This window comes from Ixodes scapularis, unplaced genomic scaffold (assembly GCF_016920785.2).
Source record: "Ixodes scapularis isolate PalLabHiFi unplaced genomic scaffold, ASM1692078v2 PGA_scaffold4__175_contigs__length_147842914, whole genome shotgun sequence".
NCBI classification, from domain to species: domain Eukaryota; kingdom Metazoa; phylum Arthropoda; class Arachnida; order Ixodida; family Ixodidae; genus Ixodes; species Ixodes scapularis.
In genome coordinates, this window is record NW_024609879.1 from 41,710,344 (window position 1) to 41,727,053 (window position 16,710).

Here is a 16,710-nt window from a genome sequence, read left to right on the forward strand (position 1 = left end):
TACTCGAACTGCGAGAAAAGGTTTCGAGTGAAGTCGTCTTTTACGGCGCATTTGAGCCGGGCGCACCCCCGAGTGACGCGTATGGTGGGCGACGACGCGGCGCTTCAAGATCTGCCTCGGGTTCAGGATCTCGCGGCTCCGTCAACCAGTGGAGACAATTATGAAGGGAGTGCGCCTCACCTAATATCTAGCAGTAATAATACCCACGACCTATTGCGGTCTTTGCCTGATGAAGAGAAGGCAGAGTGCGTTGAATATACACTCGCTCTGTTTTACCTGAAGTTACAAGGAAAGCTGCTTTTGCCTGAGTCAACGATACAAAAAATCATCGATGAATTTCAGCACGTACATCTCTTAAATAAACAGTACATGTTCGGCCCGCTTGCTGAGACTCTTCAAAACCTGCTTGGTTCAGATGTTGCTGGCAGCGTTATGTCTGACATTTACGGACGTTATGAGCAAACTTAATTCGACCGTGTTCCGTACACCACACATGCGCTCTGCGTATTTCAGGAAACAATTCCCTTATGTGGAACCCGTTAGCGTGCTCTTGGGACGCAGTCGTGCTAAAAAAGAACGGTTTGCTCAGTACGTCCCGATTAAAGAAACTCTAAAAGTGCTCCTGGAAAACAGATCTGTCAGCCAGGTCTTGAGGGAGCCTCGAAAGGGGTCACGCGCCAATGGTCTTTTGGAAGACTTCTGTGACGGCGCCTCTTATCAGAGGAACGTGCTTTTTACATCTAATAACCCATCACTGCAAATTATGATCTACCAGGACGCTTTTGAAGTGGTCAACCCGTTGGGATCGGCTCGGAAGGTACACAAAGTGGTTGGCGTGTATTTTACGCTCGCTAATTTCGCGAAACATAACCGTTCCACGAGAGATCACCTTCAGTTAGCACTACTTTTTAATGAAAGCGACGTTAGAGCATTCGGTCATGAGAAAATATTTGACTCCCTTATACGGGACCTTGCCGACCTTGAGAAAAATGGACTCGCCCTTAATGGCGTGAATATAAAAGGCACGGTAGCGTGTATTTTGGGTGATAACCTCGGAAGCCATTTCATAGGTGGTTTTATGGAAAACTTTAGCAAGTCACTCTATTTTTGTCGGTATTGTCTGACAACGAGACCTGACTTTCTACGTAGTCCTCTTCAAGTCCAAGAGCTACGCACAATTGATGACTACACTGATGCAATCCAAGACATTGCTGTCTTTGGGATTCCAGTCCGAGGTATAAAAAACAACAGCATTTTCAATGAGCTGCAGTTTTTTCATGTCTGCTTGCCAGCCTTACCTCCTTGTTTGGCACATGATCTATTTGAGGGAATCATTGCAAAAGACCTCTTGTTGTGCATAAGGTACTTTGTCTGTTCGCGTAAGTGGATTTCCTACGCGTACTTAAACAGTCAAATTGCTTCTTTTCCTTACAAATATGGTGATGCTTACAGTAAGCCACCACAGGTGAACGAGAAAGGGGTCAAGCTCTCAGGTGATGCCATTGCAACATGGAATTTGCTGCGCTTTTTTTCTGTGTACGTTGGTCACAAAGTTCAGAATGTAAATGACCCTGTTTGGATTCTTTTTCCAACTCTTCGAAAGATCGTAGATATTGTCACTGCACCAAGCTTGACTGAGGGAACCGTTGCCTACCTTCAAGTGCTAATCGAAGAGTACATAGCCGACAGGCTTCAGCTCTTTCCTCTTGAAGCCTTGATTCCCAAGCACCATTATCTGTTACATTATCCTGGCTTGGTGCTGGCGTTTGGTCCACTGATAAACATGTGGACGATGAGGTTCGAATCGAAGCACTCTTATTTCAAGAACTGTGTGCGACAATTAAAAAACTTCAAGTCCCTCTGCAAGACATTAGCGCAACGGCACCAGATGCTACAAGCTTACTTGCATTCTGAGACGTTTTTCGGTCCCACGGTTAGCTTTAACAACAGCACGCCCTTTGTAATCCAGACATATTGCACTGAGTTGCAAACGTGCATTAGGAGCTTGGGAATAACAATGCTTGGGGCCGTTGTGACCGACGAAGTGGTCTACATGGGAACAGCTTACACCCACGGCATGTTTGTGGCACTTCAATCAAATGATCCGATGTTTGGCGAAATCCTTCAGGGCTTAGTCGTGAATAAGGAGTCTGTGTTTCTTATGCTACGAAAGTATTCAGGAAGGTTCATGTCACAGTTCCACTATTACGAAGTTAGCGAGACGCCTGAGTACCTCTGCATAAGTGTGGCATCTCTAGGGGATTACCTTCCTCTTCCACTTTACAATGTTGATGGAAGGTATATCTTGATTTCCAAGCATTCCATTTTTTTTTTAGAATGGATTCAGTCCAGGAAAAAGTGCTCTGTGTATTAGGCAGCCTAACAGAAGCAGAAATCCTTGGCGTGATGCAAACGCTGCAAAACCTTGGTGTTGAGACGAGCAATGATTTGACCTATGTCAGTGAAGAAGACTTAAAGGGGTGTCTGAAGCCAATTCAAGTTCGAAAACTGCTCGCAAGCTTCCGTGCTGAGGGTAAGCTGTTTCCCGTCTGTTATATTTTTATTGCAAAATATTTATGCAAATTGTGATTAGGTGTTCCTTGTAAACGCGCTGAAACCCATTGGTGTGCGTTGTCAAACTAATATCATTAACGGTTTATAAGAGTATTAGTAACTCACGGAGTTTATCGAAAAATGTTAGTAATGAATGAATTGAGTACAATAAATGTGTTATGCAGAAGCTTAAATGTACATATAATTTCATCACGTGTAACAGATTATTTATTAATTGCGGAGAACATAGCAAAGACACCAGCCATTTTTTTTATTAATTTCTTAACAGCGAAATTGGCATTGCCATATTTGTTTTGTTTAAGCCATGAAAGAAAGCTCTCGTATGCTCGCATCTTTGTACCATCATGCAATAAAAAATTGAGCTTTTTTTTTTTTTTTTTTTTTTTTTTTTTTTTACAGGGGGACTACCTAATACTGCTTTCCACGATACACAAGAACCGCAATCCTGCGATTTTACGCCGTTACCCAGTTCAAGCACAGAGTCACCGACTTCACACCTGGATCCGGAATGGGCGGATAACTTCGATGTGCCATGGACAGAGATGCCTTCAGCCCTGAACACTGCTCTGAAATCCTACAAACGACCAGAACCTAAGCATCGTAGAGAAATGGTCCGAATCATAGTCAAGGCTGCCATGAAGAAATGCAGTCGACCCTTGAAAAAACACCTGGACATAATCGCACGCAAGATAGTCAAGGACCACCCATGTTTCAAAGACGTTATTGATGGGCGCGTCATCGGAACTGGACACGAGTCCCTGCTAAATCAGCTCGTCTCAAGGGTGGAAAACAGCGTTCGCCCAGAAAAGCCATCTGGCTCTCAAAGGGAAGAAAAAAGAAAGAAAAGGCAGTACGGATGCCTAAGCCCGTGCGGACCTGACGAGGCCGATGATATTTTGAAGGAAAAACAAGCTAAGCTCAAGGAACTCTATCAGCATGGAGAAAACCAAAAGTACGATATACTGGATCTTATGGAGAGCACGTACTCACTGCAGAGGGCGAACATTGATTCTGGCGTAATGAACGTGGAGGACCTCAAGGAGGCTTGGCCTTTCCTTTTCCAGCCCTTTGGTTTATTTCAACACTTCAGACGACTTGTGTCCGTTGATATTGAAAGTGCTCTCAACGATTCACTGCCAAGCAAAGCTCAGAAGATAATGGAGTTTATGCAGTACAAGAAACTGGAGAAGAAGAAACTACTTACCGTTCTTCAAGAACGTGCGGGCCATCCCGAAAGTCCGCAAGCAGACATGATGTGTGCAATCCTGCTTCTGGTGACATACTTCGGCGAAAAATTGGAACTGCTACTTCTTCACAGTGAGGTATAAAAATCCCCAGTATATTGCTATAGGATGACCGTTTTTCATTGCATCTTGTTCTTTTATAGAAAGACAAGGCAGCCACCGAAGTGACGCAAGGAGCAACACCTATCTCGCCATGCATCATTGCTCATGGTAAGACTCCATCAGCCGCAATTCAAAAACGTCTTGTCGCTACGGCTTTTGATTATTTTGCGCTTTGTTAGTCTTTTAATGCACTTCTGGGCGCTTCAGACTCGGTAATAGATGTGCAGTTATAGATTACAAATATTTTTTTTCTGTTTGTAGGAGATAGCATTTACATAACGAAAAGTTACTCGCTATCAATCGACGAAACCATCGTCATGGAGGACCTTCACCTCTTTGAAAGATCCCTGGCCTCACTGTTCAGTGCCTACTACGTCTTCAACGTCGCCTACCCGGAGGAGATCTGCGCCACCTTAGAGTTTATTCAGAGGTATTTTGAAATCCTTGGAACCACGCGGCAGCTTTAATATTCAACTGCATTCTTTTCCGCACACTCTGACTAGCACAAACTGCACCAAAAGCCCTAGGCATAGACTAGTCTATTTTTAATCTGATATGTATAATTATCATTTATGCAGCAAAAGCGCCTACAGAAGCTGTGTGCTGGTACTTAGCCTTTGCCAAAGTTCACATTTCAAAATGTTTTAGCGTGAAGATGGAAACCTCAACAAACTAGACAGTCATGGTTTGCACTCATTGTGACTGACTTATTAAGCGTCATATTTAGATAATTTTCTACTATATTGAACACTCCAGCGAACCTTTTTTTCTGCAAAGCAGTACGCGGATTACGTAATATATGTAGTCGAAGACAGCTTCACTATCTTGGCCCTGTGCCTGTTTTATAGCAGTTCAATAGACTTCGTGCATTAAGTGCACCCTCCTGGAGACAAATTGAGTAGTGAAAACTATGACTCTATTGGCGGTGCACTCCGTGTGGCGTGTGCGGTTGCTATGAAAATATAGCGCTGTGGCAAGCAGTTAAAATAGGACCAGTTAGACATTCCAGAGTGATTTAATATAGCACAACGACAGTAAAGATGGCCATTGTAGTTATGGATGTTCCTTCTGAAATAACTCTCATTACTTTTACTTAATTTTTAATGTTATTCCTGCTGGCAGGTGTCCTTTTTATTTTAGTTTTTATTTGAATTCTGTTATTGAACCGCTTATCGCTGCTGCAAGTTTGATCTACTGGTTTTAGCAGACATTCGGCAAGGATTGTACTAAGCATACTTCCTTGACGAAATCTTTTTTTCAGATATGGTGTGCTTTTGTTATGGTATAATAAATAACAAGTTTTGGGTTATTACTGTTGCTCTTCATTTATTAACTGTATCCCTATGCCGTTCCTGAAACAGAATTCAGGCTTGTCAAAACGATGGCACCCTTGCTTGAAATGCACTTGTCATTATCGAAATTTTTCGGTGTTCATTAACTTTTTTCTGACCTGTCGTAGTATGGTTAGCTCATAGACATGCAATTTTGTACTTTGCTCTTCCAGGTGTTTCGTGGGCGTCAACCCTGATAGGGGAAATCGTCGAGAGAAGAAGAGGAAAACATGTGTCCACAAGAAAGTTCTCAGGCTCATCGCAGACATGGCGGAGTTTGAGTGGAGTTGCAAATAAAGCTAAGAAAATGTTTCCACTTTGACAATATATAATAAATTTCTGTGTTGCTCGCCTTTCTCCTTTTTAAATGATTTCGATAGGAAAAGAATATCAGATTCTGCATGGCCAGCAGGCCTCACCGCTCACACCTCCACACCACTAAATTGAAAGGACATATTTGATAGAAATTATTCTGAAGGCCGGTTCAGACACTTGCGTTTGAGTGCGTTTGACTGCGTTGCGGCGAGAACCAAAAGCGAATCACCGGCACATCTGTGCTTCGTATGAAGCCTGGAATCCAATTTACGGAATAATCTTGGCACGCGATATAAGTAGCAGGGAGCTGCTGGTTCCTCGCGGCCGCAACGCAGTCAAACGCAACTATCTGAATCAGGCTTTACTATGCATGCCTAAAGTAAAATCGTAATCAGTTTTGCAATACAGAACATATTGGCCTTAACTACGATGAATGGAAAACATGCAACAGAAATGACCCAGAATGCTCTGTAAATCTAAAACCGAGAACCGCGCTTCTCAAAAGTTTTTGTGTGAAAACTTAACCGTATGAAAATTTGGATGTATGTGACTCCGCTTTATTGCAGTTTACAAGGCATGACCGCGATATAAAAAGGTACCACAAAGGCCATAAAGCGCTTTGATTATAACGCAATTCAATGCAAAGGTGCAATCGAGCTGGACAAGAATGACGAAAATGATCCCTGGAGAAAGGGAACAAGAGGAACAAAGGACCAGGCGGATTTTTCGGTTGCGCAACAGCCACCTAGCTGTCTTCGGAGATTTCTGTTTATCCTATGTCCCTCTTGTTCCCCTTCTCCAAGAATTATTTTTGTCAATGAAGCGCACCGTAATTTTTACGGTACCTTTTACGGTACGGTACACAAAAGCGTACCGTAAATTTTACGGTACGCAGAGGGCCGTAAAATTCACTGCGCTGTGACTGCTGGATTTACGGTCGGCGCTAAAATTCACCGTAAGCTAAATGAACAGCCAACCGTAATTTTTGCGGTACATTCTTGAGAGACCGTTAATTATACGGTACATGTTTTAAACTGGGCTGTAAAATTAACAGCGCTCTGTCTGTTAACTTTACGGTCGCCGTTAAAAGGGCCCGTAAATTAAATTTACCGCCCTCCGTAATTTTTACGGTACAAGTTTGGCAGCATCAGCTGCCTGGTATTTGACCGTAAATTTTACGGTCCATTTTTTACAGTGTATCTAAAATCGGAAGCGTCGATACGACCAATGGCGTCACAAGGGGGGGGGGGCGGTCCGCCCCGGGTGCAGCGCTCCGGGGGGAGTCGCGACGGGCCACGACAGAGGAGGGGTGTGGGGGGTGGGGGGGGGGGGGCGTGTTCCGGCGAGCGACGAGCGGAGGGGAAGGGGATGTAGGCAGGCAACGAGCCGGGGGGGGGGGGGGTGGGGTGGGTGGGGGGGGGGGGGGGTCGCCGCTGGCCACCGCCCTGGGTGTCGCTGACCCTAGTGACGCCACTGGATGTGACCACGCCATTTTCACATGAAGCGGTACCACACCAACCGGTGACCAGAGGCCGGCATTTTAGGTCACCCTCACTCACCCTCACAGCCACACTCACCTAAGCCCCTCACTCACCCTCATCCTCACAGTCACACTCACCTTCAGCCCTTCACTCACCCTCAGGCCCTCACGCACTCATGGCCCTCACACCACTCACTGCACTTGTGCCCCTCACGTACTCATGGCCGTCACACCACTCACCGACCTCACGCACCTCACGCACACATGGCCCTCACGCCACTCACCGCCCTCACACACTCGTACCCCTCGCGCCCCTTACGGACTCATGGCCCTCACACCCGTCACGCACTCACCGCCCTCTCGGCCCTCACGCACTCTCACCCCTCACGGACCTCATGCCACTCACACACTCGCCGCCCTCAAGCCCCTCACGCACTCATGGCCCTCACACCCCTCACACACTCACCGCCCTCACGCATTCATGGCCCTTGCACTCCTCACGCCCCTCACGCACTCACCGCACTCACCGCCTAGTAGTTTTCTCAATTACTATTGCAAATGCGCAATTTCTACTATACTCCAATTACTTTTGGCGCCGATACTCAGTAACTTAACTTACCTACCTTTTTTGAGTAATTTGTACACGTCTGTCCTCTTTCCCGTTTTCGGGACTTGAAAAACGCCGGATTCCTTTGAGTGATTAACCGACAGCCAACAGAGCGTGTGAGTGGCTCTCTGGGCCCACGTGATGAGCAGAGCAAGGCCGCCGTGGAGGTAGCGAGGGGGAGATTTGACGGAGGGAGGTTTCCCCCGGCAAAGGAAAACGGCCAGAAGCGGAGCGCCGCACGATTTGTTGGAGTCGTGCGTTTTGCAGTATCCTGTTTGGACACCCCTTAATCAGGCGAGCTCTTCAGCACATGGCTTTAAATGAAGCGAAAAACGTCAACATTTTAACGATGAATATTACAAAGCTCGTTGTATTTTTTTAATTGCTTCAATTGAGTTAGGCTTTATTAACTGCTGCCTTCAAAACTGCAATTGCAGCATGGCCAACTAAACCGTTACTTAAAAAGTTAATTATTAAAGTTTGGTTAACCCTTCCCCTGCCACTCCTGAGATAACTCTGGGACCTTATTGCGCATACCCCCTGCCGTGCCCGTGTATACTTGTTCTGTTTTTTATGCTCACTTCTTGCCTTTCCGGAGGTAAGTGGTGTGAAAAAGTGACGCGGTGATGCGGCGCCATCTATGTAGAGGTCACCTAAATGCATAGAACTTGTAGGTTACAGTTTAGAAAAAAGGTGGGGCACACGTTTTTTCATCCGCTTCGTCGGCAGCACAGCCATGGCGAGTCAGTGTTGCATCTGCGTCCGCTCTTGGACGGATGACAGAAGTTATGGACTACTGAAATTTTTACCTCCGATGGAACCAGTAATGATGAAGCGGCTCATCTAAGTGGCTTTTTGAGTGATGATTCTAGAGAAGATCCCCCGCCATAGGTGGATCCGAGCGAGAAGAGTTAATGTCAGGAGTGAAATGTCTTTTGGAAGCATGATGGTCGTGATTGGAATAAAAAATAATCCGAGCCTCAGGCACATGCTTGTGATCTATATTAGACATACTGCAGAGAGTCAAAGCGCATTGCTAGCGTGAAAAGTCCGCTGAACCATTGCGCAAAAAGAAAAACCGGCAGGGTGTGAGGAATGATACTGAATGTAGTCATATCTATGGGGCAACTTCTTTACATGACCAGTTTCTCATGATCTACAGTGAGGCGTAAAATTAATAAAAAAATAGGCTGTTTACAGTATTTTTCCCCCTAGGAAAATTCCAGCAAATGTGAACCAACCATTGGTGCACAACTATACATGCTACATTCTTACATTAAATAGTGTGTTTGATTGCGGTTTATAAGTTCTCTATGCTTCTGTGCTGCTATACTGCCATGCGCCCAAAGCAGGAGGGGTTTCCTGGCTGTCAATCAAAAGAAATATTTGTTCTATGATGCCAAAACTTTTACGAGCCACCAGGGTCAATCATTTTTTTCTGTAGAGCCTCATTTGGCCGTAGGAAATTTATTTCTAAAGCTGTTCAGGTGCCACCATTCCAGGCTCTTGGAACATCATCACAACCCAAGTAGCACGGGGAGCCCGGCCGAAGGATGGCCATATCCCCATGGCCGAGCCATTTTTCATCGGCCATTGCCCGGCCACGGCCAAAGAGGTCGGTGCCGACCTCGTTATGGTCCCTCGGCATAAGAAAGGCCCACCTGCCCGGGCTTTGGGAGGGCCGGGCCCCATGGCCGAGCACCCCCGGCTCAGGCATCGGCTGAGCACCAATGGCCGGGCACCGGCAGAAGACTAAGGGCCAAAGGCGGTATTGGGTCGGCCACCGAGCTGGCATGGTGGCATTGGCAGAACACCAGTGGCCGAGGGCGGATTTGGGTCGGCCACCAACCTGAGATCGTGGCACCGGCAGAACACCAGTGGCCGAGGGTGGATTTGGGTCGGCCACCAAGATGATATCGTGGCACCGGCAAAACACCAGCTGCCAAGGGCGGATTTGGGTCGGCCACCGAGATGATATCGTGGCACCGGCAGAACACCAGTGGCCGAGGGCAGATTTGGGTCGGCCACAGAAATTATATTGATGGCACTGGCAAAACACCAGTGGCCGAGGGCGGATTTGGGTCGGCCACCGAGATGATATGATGGCACTGGCAAAACACCAGTGGCCGAGGGCGGATCTGGGTCGGCCACCGAGATGATATCGTGGCACTGGCAAAACACCAGTGGCCGAGGGCGGATTTGGGTCGGCCACAGAGATGATATCGTGGCACCAGGAGGACACCAGTGGCCGAGGGCTTTGGGTCGGCCACCGAGATGATATCGTGGCACCGGCAGGACGCCAGTGGCCGAGGGCAGCTTTTGGGTCGGCCACCGACCTGAGATCCTGGCACTTGCAGAACCCTAGTGGCCGAGGGCTGTTTTGGGTTGGCCACCGACCTGAGGTTGTGGTACCAGCAGAACGCCCTTGGCCGAGGGCGGCTTTCGGTTGGCCGCCGAGTTGACAGTGTGGCATCGGCAGGATGCCAGTGGCCGGCAATGGCATTGGGTCGACAGCCAAGCTGGTATGGTGTCCATAGAAAAAACTTGGCAAAGATGGTTAGGCCAATGACTCTCACTAGAAGCCACGCTCAAGGTCTGTTCATACTTGCAAGACGCAGTGGTTGCGTGACTGCATTTTGGTCACCGAGAGACGGTGATAATCGCAAAAGCGACTGGTTTGCAGTTGAAATCGCTCGCTTTTGCGACAAAAAAGCAGTCGCGCGACCACCAGAACTTGGAAGTGTGAATGCGCCTTTAGGGACTCCACTCCCCGAGTGTCTTGTGGCATCGCAAGAAGATTGAGTGAGACCGCTCTGCCATGAACCGCTTCAACGTTTCTGGACGACGGAAAGCTGTCCTTGAAATTCAAAGTAAAGCTCCAAATAATTTAAATACAATCTTTTAATCCACAAGATGGCCTAAGTGTTGTTACTCTGGAGCATAGCTTATTTAGTTCTCTCATGTTCCTCTAACCAGTGGATTGCAGGTTGCCTGTTGGCCTATTCAATTTCTTGTCATGCAGCTGCCCTCCTCTGTTGTGGGGGGGCTACAGAAACACACCCTAATTCATGGCAGGAGCCAACAAAAATATGTAAATTTATTTCAAGTGAAAAATAAACAAGTGAACAGGGAATCCTATTTGGCAAGTACACCATTAACAGTAAGCAAAGGACGATATGCAATACTCTTTCAAGTAGCAATGACAGTCAAACTTCAGGGAATAACATTACCTAGCGTTCCTTCATGTGTGCTTTATTGAAAGTGAGGAGATCTGACCATTTTGCTTCACACACTTGCTTCTGTTCTGTTGGGAATATGTGGAAGAGCGTCCTCCGGTACAAGCCCGTGCCATTGACTGCACTACGGTGCTATTTGGTAACCGGATATGTCTATATGCATTTTTCTCAAGAGCACATGCCGTTGGCATTAGGTCCTACAAGAATGACATCACCCTCAGCAGCTCCTGCCATCTAAACACAGTAAATGTTTAAAGTTAGAAAGATTGCTTGCCCCGATTTTCAGCAACCAGGACCCTGGTTAGGAGCAAGAGTAGGGCTAGGCACATCATTCGTTAGTCTTGCCTGGCAATAGGTTGTTCGACAACACCATGAACTGTGCTGTCGAAGGCCGAAGCTGCTTTGTCCTGACCCTAGTTGACCTAAACCCGTTGTCACATCAAGAGAAATGTTTGCACATTATTCAGGAACTATGTTTTGTAGGTATGTGTGTACAGTCAAACCCGACTATATTGAACCCGTTTACTTGGAATTATTTCTTATATTGAAAAACTTTTGTGCACAGTAATGTTACAGCGATAATATATATCAACAATTACGGTTACATTGAACAAAAATAGCAGCCACTACCGATATATCGAACTGCCAAGAGTGCCGTTTTGCTCTGCAAGCTTGCTTTACCCCAATGTTTGCAGCCGCATTGGGGGAAAGCCAGCTTGAAGAGCACGCTGGCTTCTTTTTTCTGGGCGGACGCATCGACTTAACACCTTTAAGAAAGAAGGCCGTAGCGCTCCGAGTGGTTACATCACAATGTCGGAGAAGGAAGGCCATGGTGCAACTACATGAAAAAAAATATCACATCGTCCTGAAAAACATTTTTCTTGTCAAGCGGCACGGTGGGGTTCGTGCGCGTTTATCCGACATTAATGTCTTAAAAGTGCTGTCTTGTACAATTTATTATATATATATATAATATAAATGTAATATACAATGTGCTACCAAGGTTGAAAGTACCAATTTTATATTTATGATTAGCCCCATAACCGCGGGACTATTTGCAGTCCCGCAGCTCCCCACACCTTTCGAATGAACCAGTTCGGTGAGACATTTTCATCTTCCCTCCAACGGGCTCCGATTCTGGTAAATGTATGTTGTGTGCGAGCTGCGGACTGTCTGAAAAGGAACGCTGGCACTTTCAGAAGGGAAGAGAACGGAAAAAAATCTAGTCATCGCCGCGGGGAGCGCACAAGAGCAAGAGATGGGCCGACAACGTTAAGCCTCCCACACTGCTCCGCTGCTCTCGTGTGGGGTTCTATTGATCCTTGTTCCCGACGTTCTTCTGTCGTCACCGCAGTCTTGGGTAGTTTTTGTGTTCGCTTGATACTACGGCATTTACGTGGATTCGCGGAACAAGTCCTGCTACTGTTTGAGTGACGTGTGTGGAAACTAGCCAACAATGACACTGGTCGATTATCGATAGACCTCTCTCTCAACAAAGAGGGACTTCTTGGAGCTTGTCTTCAAATGTTTTCGTGCCAGTTATTGTGGGACGTATGGATACGATCGACAGGTGTGAAACAACTTATTTACGGGCTTTCTTGGTCATGTGGGACGCAAGTAAGTGCTCCAGTCTTTCTTTTAAAATTTTGTGATAGAGCGGAATTTTGTTCTTTGTCGCTATCCGTGTGCAGTGGCGTCGACATTTGTAAACATGCGTTGTAACATTCTAGTTTTCACTGGAAGGTGAATAACAAGTTTGTGTGATCATACAAAGTGCATTTTTTGTGGTTTCGTGTTTGTTGATACTAATGTCATTTTATTGCCTTTACCGCATTTATACCAGGACCTTAACTGTATTACGGCAATAGTATTATTCTATACAAAAGAAGTTATATTTTGTTTACATGATTGTAAGTGACCCTTCTCTAGCCGTGTCCGTGTTGACTACGTCTACCTGATCCAGTCTTGGGTAGTAACGCGTTACTAGTAACGCGTTACTGTAACTTCGTTACTTTTTTGGTAACTTGTAACTGTAACGAGTTACTGTTTTAAAATGTAACTTGTAACTGTAGTTCTATTACTTTTTTCTGAGGTAACGATGAAAGTAACGACGTTACTTTTGTCGTTACTTTCCAGTTTTTTATGAATAATATATCACTGAACGAGGGTACAATTTAGATATTCCTTGCACTTTTCAAATCGTCTATTCCGAAATTTCGAGTGTGAAGTCGGCCTTGCAAAAACTTGTGAATACTTTTTTTCTCACGAGTCACGACCCGAATATAGCCACGTGTAGATTTCATGAAAAATAAATCTAGTTATCTTTACGCACGCGCTTGTACTTTGTGACTGAACACTTACATCTTCGTGTCTTGAAGCACTATATGTGGTTTAATTGTGGCTTTTTTTTTCTTTTTTTTTTTGTGAAAACGTTTTTTTAATTGGGTGAATCAACCGTGAAACAACAATACACGCGGAGGGCACTGCGCATGTTTCGTGTTTTGATTGGCGCCAGTACTCCGCAGTGCGCATGTTTCGGATTTTGATTTGCGCCACTACTCTGGCGTGGAAATTTTCAAACACTAATTTCGAGAAGCAACTTCTGGTAAGTTACAATATGAAGTAAAAAGCGTACTTTTTAATTTTATGCAATAAAACTTGGTGAGGGGCGTTTTCTAGTTTTTCCTAATTTTTTGTGTTATAGAAAAGTAACTGAAAGGTAACGTCGTTACTTTTTAAAAGTAACTGTAACTCTAACGAGTTACTTTTTTCTTGCGGTAACTGTAACGGTAACTTCGCTACTTTTTTCTGAAAGTAACTGTAACTGTAACGAATTACTTTTTAAAAGTAACTTACCCAAGACTAACCTGATCTTTAACTGATCTGTTTTGCTGAGTCCACTCACTGCGTCTCTCACAATTTTGTTGAAGCATTTCTTAAATGTAAACATTTTCGACGGACATCCGTCTGGTTAGGAATGATTAATAAATCTTCAACTTTGAAACTCTAACCAAGCTTTCTGTATAAATTATGCATTCCTACAACAATTGCGTAACTCAATGTTTTCAACTTAAAACAATCACTTTGCATAGGCGTCTTATACGCATACTTTGTGCCATTTTGTACCGATTATTTAGCGATGTAATGCTTTGCCCGTGAAATACAATGTTTTCTAGACCCATTGTTATGGGCAGCTTTTATTTTAGCAAATAAATCACGCTTATGTGACTAAACCCGCGTTACGACAATCGACCCACGCGCGTTGCCTTCGCTTTGACGTGCGTTCCCGATGGCCTTCATTTGCGACGTCACGAGAGGAGCGCTACGGCCTTCTCTTCTGGGAGGTGTTGGTCAACCGCCCGGAAGAAAAAGAAAATCTCTTTTGCGCAGGGAGCAGGGCGAGGGCGCTCCATGGTTCATCTTCCCACTCCGTCCGCAAAAGAAAATACTATCTTTTCTTCCGGAAAGGTTGAGGCGGCCGCCCGGAAGAAAAAAAGGCAGCTTGCTCTGCTAGCTGGCTTTCCCCAACGCAGCTGCCCGCCTTAGGGGAAAGCCAACTTGCAAAGCAAAACGGAAGCTCTGCAGGTGCTACTGCTCGGACGTGCTCCGTGCTCTCGGCATAGTTCGGCCCCAATGTGTGAATATAGAAGGCAGCGGCCTCAATTTAGGAGTCCGTCGATAGCGTAGAAAAATATTGTTATCGCGGATGCAATGAAGAAAAAGCAGCAGAAGATGCAAGACTATTTCATTGTGTAATATGTCAGCAGAAAGTGGATTTTTGAGAGTCAAATTCATTGATACTTCTAATTTAATAACCCGCCATATCGAACTGGCAGACGTTTTCTTCCGAGTTTGATATAAACGGGTTTGACGTATAGTGGATTTTGAGTTCAAAACAAATTTAAAGCGAATATTTTTTTCTGTTGAATATTTTTGAATTTAATATTGTTATAGTTTTTACAAGCCTTCCACTACTGTACCATACTTAAATAGAAACCCTGCAGGTTGCTGCCGAGATTTCACTTGTACTCTCGTAAGTCCTTATTTTAATACGTAACTCATATTTATAAAATGCGGCATCTGAACAAGAAATTTGTTGCAGATATTCTAATCAAGGGGATTTTTAAATCTGCTTGTTATATGCAAATAAATTGTATTCAATATAAAGTATAAAAAAAAAGAGCATGAATGATGAACGTATGTTCTCAAGGCCTCTTTTGCCTAACCCAGACATTGTTTCTCAAAATTAATGAGCTTCTAATTGCAAGTTTTAGAATGTGTCCAAATTTGTGTGTGTCAAAGAAATGGCATGGTCGTCATGCGCCAATCCAGACAAGGTCTAGGCTTGGCACATGCGCACTGGTGACGACGCTATTTTTGCTTACGCAAGGCTTTTGGGTACTCTAGTCTAAAATTGCCTAATACTATTACATAAGGTATTCACTATCAAACTTGATCAGATCGGTCATGCTCGTGAATGCAAGTGACAACCTAGCTTTTCATAATCTACACCTTTTTGTGTCTAGATATTTAGTTTTTTATGCAAAAATGTTTTTTGTATTCCTTTATACACAAACTCATCTCTGTTACGTCACAGTGCGGTGGTGGCGCTTCGGGCACACTTCCGGTCTGGGGCTGTGGGCGGGAGCCCCAGTGCGAGACGTGTATTCCTGCGTTGTTTTGAAAGGAACCTGACAAAAACCTGCTTTCTCGTCAAAACATCACGACTGGGGCTGTACCAAAAGAGTCTAGAAAGGTTTCAAGGTTAGTTTTCATGTGCTCGGTTCGTCCGAGAACGTGGATATGTGCCGTTAAAAGGGAAAAACAGACGCCGTCGGACCACAATTGCTTGGGCGGGAACCACTTTGGGTTGAATTCACGAATACTGGTGGTCATCAAATTTATTTGTTTTGTTCCAACATGAATGCCAAAAACCCGTCAAGTTGTACCGACCATTGTATAATGACTATGTTCAGTGCGTCTTCAAGTTCAAACGGCCGCCTGATCATTCGAACTATCGTCTGCTGTCTCAAACAATTCTGCTTGTCTGCTCTTTTAGACAACACCGGCCCGAACATCAAATGCTGGTTCGGTACTTGTGATAATAAGTGCAGCCCTCAAAAGACTTAAATTTGAAGGTTGGTAAGCAGGCTCGATGTAAACAGTAGATACAAAAATATGTTGACCATTGTTACCAGTGGCCATCACCAATTTGTTATGCCTAATCCACTTGGTCTGATTCTGCTTGCGATTTTCAGTATCGGCGTCGACCATCTCAGCTACGGTTCACGCTGCTGCTGCCCGAGTGACTTCGCGACTGAAAATTGCGAGCGAAATGTCATAATGCGAATCAGGCTTTATTTAGCGTACATTCTGCAACGTCCACACGGAATGAATAGCCGCATGTCACATTATTCACGCGAAGTTTTGCGGTGTAAAGAGCCTCGCTAATTTTGCTGAGGCCGCTCAAGTAATCAGGCATTGCCAAGAAGACGTAGAATCAACAATTCAAACTCGAAAAAGGGCAGGGGGACTCACACCGACGGCGACAACATTGCATTCCAATGGTTTATGGGCGACGGCGAGCTTCTTGCCCACACTCCATCGCGCATGCATGGCGCCAGTGGTGCTCCAGTTTGTTTGTAAATATAAGTTGGTATATACTATAAATTAGGGAATGACATATAAAATATCATGCAAATAAAAAATGTCAACCATTTACCTACTATTCAGTCTCATCTGAAAAGACCCAATACCATGGCGTTAAGAGAGTTCAGTCTTCAGTTGTGTGGTGTAAACATCAGCCAGTGTGCAATGGCAT

General features: G+C 45.1%; 1 protein-coding gene across 1 annotated transcript; it reads left to right on the forward strand.

Moving 5' to 3' along the window:
- The first annotated feature begins 3,116 nt into the window (after window positions 1-3,116).
- LOC115326229 lies at window positions 3,117-5,548 on the forward strand. The gene is made up of 4 exons (XM_040214683.1): window positions 3,117-3,896; window positions 3,962-4,028; window positions 4,182-4,350; window positions 5,425-5,548. The coding sequence occupies exons 1-4, from the start codon at window positions 3,117-3,119 to the stop codon at window positions 5,546-5,548; spliced, it is 1,140 nt and encodes a 379-aa protein (XP_040070617.1).
- The last annotated feature ends 11,162 nt before the right edge of the window (window positions 5,549-16,710 follow it).